Source organism: Berghia stephanieae, chromosome 4 (assembly GCF_034508935.2).
Source record: "Berghia stephanieae isolate SIO BIC M18660-M18661 chromosome 4, UCSD_Bste_1.3, whole genome shotgun sequence".
NCBI classification, from domain to species: Eukaryota; Metazoa; Mollusca; class Gastropoda; order Nudibranchia; family Aeolidiidae; genus Berghia; species Berghia stephanieae.
The window spans coordinates 24,702,738-24,709,992 of NC_088363.1; the positions used below are offsets into that span (position 1 = coordinate 24,702,738).

At 33.8% G+C, this 7,255-nt stretch overlaps 1 protein-coding gene across 8 annotated transcripts in view; it reads left to right on the forward strand.

The window, feature by feature from the left end:
* Nucleotides 1–686: 686 nt before the first annotated feature.
* LOC144970285 (uncharacterized) overlaps nt 687–7,255 on the forward strand; it is a 21,265-nt gene continuing 14,696 nt past the window's right edge. Inside the window, exons 1-4 of one of the 8 annotated variants that reach the window (XM_078909760.1) lie at nt 687–805; nt 3,877–4,236; nt 5,413–5,636; nt 5,974–6,104. In XM_078909760.1, coding sequence (XP_078765886.1) covers nt 4,208–4,236; nt 5,413–5,636; nt 5,974–6,104 — 384 coding nt within the window. In that variant the 5' untranslated portion in view covers nt 687–805; nt 3,877–4,207. Of the gene's footprint in view, nt 853–1,123; nt 1,393–3,876; nt 4,237–5,295; nt 5,637–5,973; nt 6,105–7,255 lie in introns of those variants that run through there. The other 7 variants (XM_078909767.1, XM_078909765.1, XM_078909766.1 and 4 more) reach the window with 7 other exon arrangements.

The window sequence follows — 7,255 nt, forward strand, 5'->3', positions numbered from 1 at the left end:
CGATGGGCCAGCAACCTATCCAAAGGACAGAAAGCAATTGGTACTCCATCCATTTTCGTCCATTGCAAAAGAGAACGGGATGATAACTGGTCCAAGGGAACATAAGTCATTGCTCCCTACTTTGTCCAAAGCCTTGAAGGCCGTATTTTCCAAGGATGATCTCAATTGGGGCTGTCAAACAGTAACACTGTTTTTAATTTGAATACCAAACTGCTGGGAGCTGTGGACTATACAATAATAATGTGTAAAATAATGACTAGACAGCTTCAAATAATAATACCAACACGGAACGTTTTGGGGTCAAAACCCTTCATCAGCCAATAACAAAAACACTTAGAGTTAATACATCACTTCATATCTGGATTTAAATGTATGTTTTAACATTATTATTACTGGGACGGGGGGGGGGGGGGTGTTGTTGTTGGCTGAAAAGGGGATTTGGGTCCGACACTTTCCGTGTTTGGTATTTTTGATATTTAATGAAGCTGTTATATTTTTATACATTCATTTTTACATTGCTTTAGATAAAAGTTAAGATAGCGCTCTTTGATATCATTCGTGTAGCTTCATAATGCCTCGAATTACCTTTGTAAGATCGAATAATAGCGGAATACATAGCATTGTTTCATGAATAGAGCTTCGTATCGGGCAGTTAGAATTTTTTAATCATAACCTGATATCCATGTTGAATGCTACGGCTTATTTTGTGGGCATGGGAGGGGTTTGTCCTGTTTTGTTCCTGTTTGTTTTTATTTCCCCAACGCGTGCTTCATTTTGACTTTAGAGTTGTTGAAAACTGTTAAGGGTATGAATAATAACTAGGGAACTAGATAAAGTATTAGTTCTACTATGGTACTCTGAAAATCAACACATTAAAATGTTGGCCAAAAGACTCGTCTTTTAAATATGGATTGATTAAAATAACCCGCACCTTGTCAAAAACTCCCAAACTTCCGACTTAAGAGGGCTTTGATAAATAAAAGTCCCAGGTTTTAGAGTTTTTGACAAGACAAGGTCGTTTTAATCCATCGTTATTTGAAAAATAAATTTTCTGGCCAAAATTTTAAAAAAGTTTTTATTTAAGTTTACGGTAGAATAATGGGATAGCTTATATTATATGCAATGCCGGAAGAATTGATGAGATTTATTGTGGTGATTCTATCGGGAACAGGACGTGAACCCTCGCTATTAGGATTACATTGAAAACCTGTTATTTATATCTGTTCGTTTTGAAGTCTGTTATTTTTCAATTAGAGAATAATCTCCTAATTCCTTTTTCCCCCGATTAGTATAGTTCATAACATTTAAGTGTCAGGAATTTGTCTTTTAGAAGCAATATTACTTCAATGTCATGATTTCGAGCTGTTTCTTGGATAGCAGAATATACCACTGGTTGTTTTATGGAATGTGTTTGATATGTTTAATTGTTGTGATTATGTTAAAGCATTTGGAATCTATTAATTATGATACTATTGAAAATTTCCACTACTACTACTACTACTACTACTACTACTAGTACTCTAATAATGATAATGATAATAATAATAATAATGATTATGATGATGATAATAATAATAATAATAATAATAATAATAATAGTAATAATAATAATAATAATAATGATAATAACAACAACAACAATAATAATAATAATAATAATAATAATAATAATAATAATAATAATGATGATGATGATGATGATGATGATCATGATGATGATAATGATGATGATGATGTTGATCATGATGATGATAATTATAATATTAATAATAATAATAACAATAATAATAATAACAATAATAGTAATAATAATAATAATAATAATAATAATAATAATAATAATAATAATAATAAAATAATGATAATAATAATAATAATAATAATAATAATAATAATAATAATAATAATAATAATAATAATAATAATAATAATAATAATAATAATAATATAATAATAATAATGATAATGATGATGATGATTATGATGGCTCATCCTGACATAATACAAGACAATTAGGTTCTTTTTACAGAAAAAAAAACTTTTTGAAAGCTGGTGCAAGCCAACATAACACATGAATTTTTAAAAACTTTTTTGTTTTTATTGAAGACACAGAACATAGTTTATCAAAGTAACAAAAACTCTAAAATTAAGGTTCTGTTCATTCCTTTTACGAAAACCATTTTTTGAATACTGGTGCAAGCCGATATAATACCGCTAGGAGACGATAGGTCACCAAATAAAGCCTTGTTACCCTAAGAGCTATCCAACAGCTCACGTCATCGAGTTACAGTTTTATGCCCGTTTCATGACCTACACCATAAATAACTCCCGACTTAAATTTAGACTGGTCATGAATTTCTGACCCTAGAACCTGTTTGTGCAGACATTTGATCGCTGATAATAATAAATTTATCATTCTTTTTACACCTGCATTTTGTAATAATCTGATTCGGCATTGACAATTTACGTGTTATGATTTGAAGAAAAAAAATGGGGTACGCAAAATACAGTTATTGCCATAACAGGATGTGTTAAACCAATATTCTGGGCGATCCACTGACGTAGTTGTAAGTCGTTTGCGTTAATGTAAAGGTCTCAGGTTCAAATCTCAGTAGATACACTGATGTTTATACTTCCTAATCACGCCAAAGTGTGAACACCCTAGATCCATATTATATTCAAACTGTCAATGGATTTTGAAGGATTGTTTGTTTCCTTGTAAATATCAAAATATATGTTGAAAAACATAATGAAATTGAATCAAAACAGTTTTTAAAAGCTCTAATTATACAAAAAGTGAAATTTCGGGCCTCAAGTACTCCAATCAGCCTACAAAAAAAAAGATATTAATAAAACGTTGTAATGGAATGTAGTAGAATTTGCATTTATCCGCCCACCAAGGACTTAGAACATGTAGATTGGATGAAGTTGACGTCAATCAGCTATTGATTAAAGACCGTCAATGAGGTGATAAACCTTCACTAAATTCTGTCTGATAGACTATAAACGTTTAATGTAATATACTGTACTTAATGTAATTGTTAATATATACAACTCGCAGAATCTACAAAGCGCTCCAAGGCGCTACACATTAAAGGACAATAGATACCACAAAACGCAAATACTATTGCAACTCAAAAGCCTTCCTGAATAGGACTGTTTTCAAAAGTTTCCTTATATTAAGTAACTGAGCTCGAGGGCAGGGCGTCTTTGATTTCTTTATCTAATTTGTTCCATACTTTCGGGGCCTCGATAGAGAAAGATTTTTCAGGTAGAAATAGTTTATATATGGGCACATTAATTAGTCTTCCATTTTGAGATCAGAGTGGTCTAGCATGTATATACAATTCAAGAAGCCCAGAGAGATAAGATGGCACTATTAATATTTATTACTTGGGTATTTGAACATTATTAAAGGTTGCTCATGACGGTGTGACGGTGTGTTGGTTACAATTGTTATATATTATGGTGCCCACATGGTCGAGTAAGGGTTAATTATTATTATATTCACTTATGTATCTATTTCTTTAATTATTATATTAATATATATATTCACACACACACACACACACACACACACACACACAAAATTTAAATTATATATTGATTTATTTATTCTCACCTCGTTTTTTACACATTCTCCGACAACGTTGTTTCGTCCAGAATTTCTGGAGTCAATTAATAATTCGCTCCAAAAAAAAACTTTTGAGCACTCTATGTGGTTCCAGTTAATCCCCTTCAATCATATAATTATTTTTGATAGTTTCCTTTGATTCATTATTGATTCTACCCGTATTGATTGAAATTCTATGTAAATGTATGTTTCATAATGGCAATTGCCTAAAATAAACCTTGGAATTGAATTGAACATGACAGTGGAAACGGTGAGGAAATTATTACCCGAGTCTATTACCATCAATATTGTGTGACCAGAAGGAAAGAAAGGTTTCAGTGCGACAACAACATTTTATCGAAACTTATCTTATCTGCTTCATTAGACGCATTGTGTGTCGGTGGTTAAGATATGAAAAGATGATAGTAGTAAAATATGGATGATGTAACATAAAACACCTTTACGCCAAATGATATGAATGACTGCACTAGATAACACGATATACTCCGTGATTTCAATAGCTCTTCAGCATAATGTAACAATCTAGTGTTCAGTGTCCTGTATTCTTTTTCTGTGGTGTAAACAATTTAAACTATGGCAGACCAAAACCGCACGGATCATCGGTAAGTAGATAGAGAATTGGTTTAAAGCTAGTTGTATAAATTAGCAGGTCTGACAACTGAACGTAATTGTGGGCTTGATTTAACTCTCACCTTACCAGCCATTTTCAGGATTTTCCCCAAAACTTCACACCCAACTAACACAAAAATATATCTATATTTTTTATCCCTCAAACACAATAGCAGTAAGTTCTTACGATAAATAATTACTTTAGTAAAACATACTCTACAGTAAAAAATTTGAGAAATGTTGCTGAATACCTTTCCCAAACATCTAACCGTAACTTCCTGAAAAATCAACCGATATACTTCAAATAAAGATTAGTCTGCTCTAGGGAGCATATTTTTTTCAGAAAATGACCAAAAATAAAATAAATGCAAAACCAAAATTTTCTCCTTGCGACTGATTATGACATGCACTGACACTGTAGCGTTTAACCAACTACTAGAAATAAATAGCCACATTCCTAACGATACAAACAACATTTTTCTTATTCAGATTCACTTTATAATAAATTATAATATTTCAAGAACAAGCTTTCTTATTTTATAAGAGCTCAATACTGTTTTGTAAAGCTTGTTTTGGTCAACGAAATTATGTATAGAATATGTAGGTACTTACTGCTTTTGAATTTGAGTTTAAAAATTAATTTTGTGTGTTGTATCGGTATCTCAGTAAGAATCTTGAAAATGATTGGTAAAGAGAGAATTAAATTAACCCGACACAATATCGTTCTGAGGTGGCGGGTGAAATATTTATCCCACAGGTAATATAAACGTACTGTGGATCCAAACCTTATGATCCATGCAGATGTTTCTTTTTAAGACAAATGAATTAATATAAGATTCTGATACATGCTTTTAGAAATTCCAGACGTGTTTCCAATCTCCGCCTGTTGTGAACAAGTTCAAATTCTAAAACGTAAGCGTGTAAGAATTTTCACTGTGTGTGCGTGTGTGTGTGCGTTTGTGTGCGTGCGTGTGTGTGTGTGTGTGTGTGTGTGTGTAGGAAATGTAAGCTTTCGGCAAATCCTTGTTAAACCCTCTTCTTTCTGACTTTAGTTCAGTAAACTATAGACTGTAGCGACTTAGTGACTCCTCTTGTGCCGGTAGTGTCAAGAGTCCCGTGGCTTTGTAGACATTATCTTTTATTTGCTGTTTGTTTGTTTAACATTCAAGGCCAATTCCCTTCTTCAAGAAGAGTGTATACTCCAGCAATGGAACAGTCGTCGTCACATCAGCCGCCAGAGAGGTCATGGCTAAAAACCAACAATTTCTGACATCAAGATGGGGACGAAGAAAGTCGTCTGCTTTCGACTGGACTGTCAACTACCAACACCTCACGAAGTCCGAGATACATTCTATGCGCTCTGTAGTGCATGGATTAAGGCTTATTCATAGAGGTAATTATGAACATATGAAAGTCTTGTTGCTGTTGTTGTTGTTGTTGTTGTTCTTCTTCTTCTTCTTCTTCTTCTTCTTCTTCTTCTTCTTCTTCTTCTTCTTCTTCTTCTTCTTCTTCTTCTTCTTCTTTTTCTTTTACTACTACTACTACTACTACTACTACTACTACTACTACTACTACTACTACTACTACTACTACCACTACTACTGTTACTACTACTATTACTACGACTACTACTACTACAACTACAACAACTACTACTACTATTACTACTACTACTACTTCTACTACCACTGCTGTTGCAACAGCCCTATTTTTTAAATATACTATTTCAGACCAAAGTCATGTCAAGGAAGTGTTGGCCCATTGTGTCACTTTGGAATCGTATGGACCCCACGAGTTCGTGACGAAGAAGGCCCATGAGCAACAGCTATCCTGTCATTTCATTTTATCTGGATCAGTCAAGGTATAAAAGTGTAGAGTTATGTTATAGGGCAATGTGGCTCAGCGGTTTGGTCTTTGCTTCGTATTCGAAAGGCACCGGGTTCGACTACCCGCAGCGCTGTGTGACCTTTGAGCAAGATACTTCGCCCTAGCTCCCCTTTGCGGCGCTGCACTGCGACTGACGTCTGTGTTATTCCAATATTCCCTAGGAAAAGACTCCGGAGACAAAATTTATATATTCGTTCCTTGGTTTATTAAGATATATTATCGATAGCAGATCAAGACGGCTTTTGAAGTAAAGCCAAACAGTTTTGAGTGTAAAGCGGGAACGGTCGAAAAACTGTCCCTGGAATAGTGGCCTACTCTCTACTCAGATGTAGATAAATAAATAAATTCTAAATAAATTTCCTTTATTCATCCCGAAGGGAACATTTTTCTTTAGGATCGAATGCAAGGGAAGACTGGAATAACTCAGCGTTAGCCGCAGGGCAGCGCCGCAAAGTGAGCTAAGGCTATGTCCCGCCGAGCGACCGGTGAGCCGAACTCGGTAACTTTCGGGCACGAAGAAAAGACCCTACCGCTTTTCCGTGTAAATAAATATCTTGTTATAAGTTGTGACATATTATATTGTAATCATGTTTAAGCAGAAAATAGAGCTTACCATTTGTATTTAGATATACATTATGAAATGGACATTTTGTTTAATTTGACCTGATTGGAGAATGACTGAATCTATGTGAGGTGCAATTAGTATGGTAAAATCAAAGATACGCGTTATTCATATGTGCTTATTTATTGATTTTCTTTTATAGATGGAACGAAATTTACGCAACTCATCTCTGTTATTGTTTTTAGAGAGCCATTTTAATGATTAGTTTTCACTAATTACATGTCAGAGTATAAGCATTTAAGGTTAAACAAAGATGTGTGTGTTGTTCCGTTATAGACTGATGAATGTTGTAAGCATTTGACTTGAATGCATAGCATCAGTATAAAAATGTGTGGATGAAACACTGACAGACAATCAAATAGAGAAATATATCATTAGTGTTCCTTGATGGAAGGGTGAAAAAGATAGCAACAATTTCTTACCATCCTTTAGTAAGGACATTAGCTGGAAAACCTACAGACACAGCCATCCAATCACCGTCTATCTCTTCCTAATAGAAGATG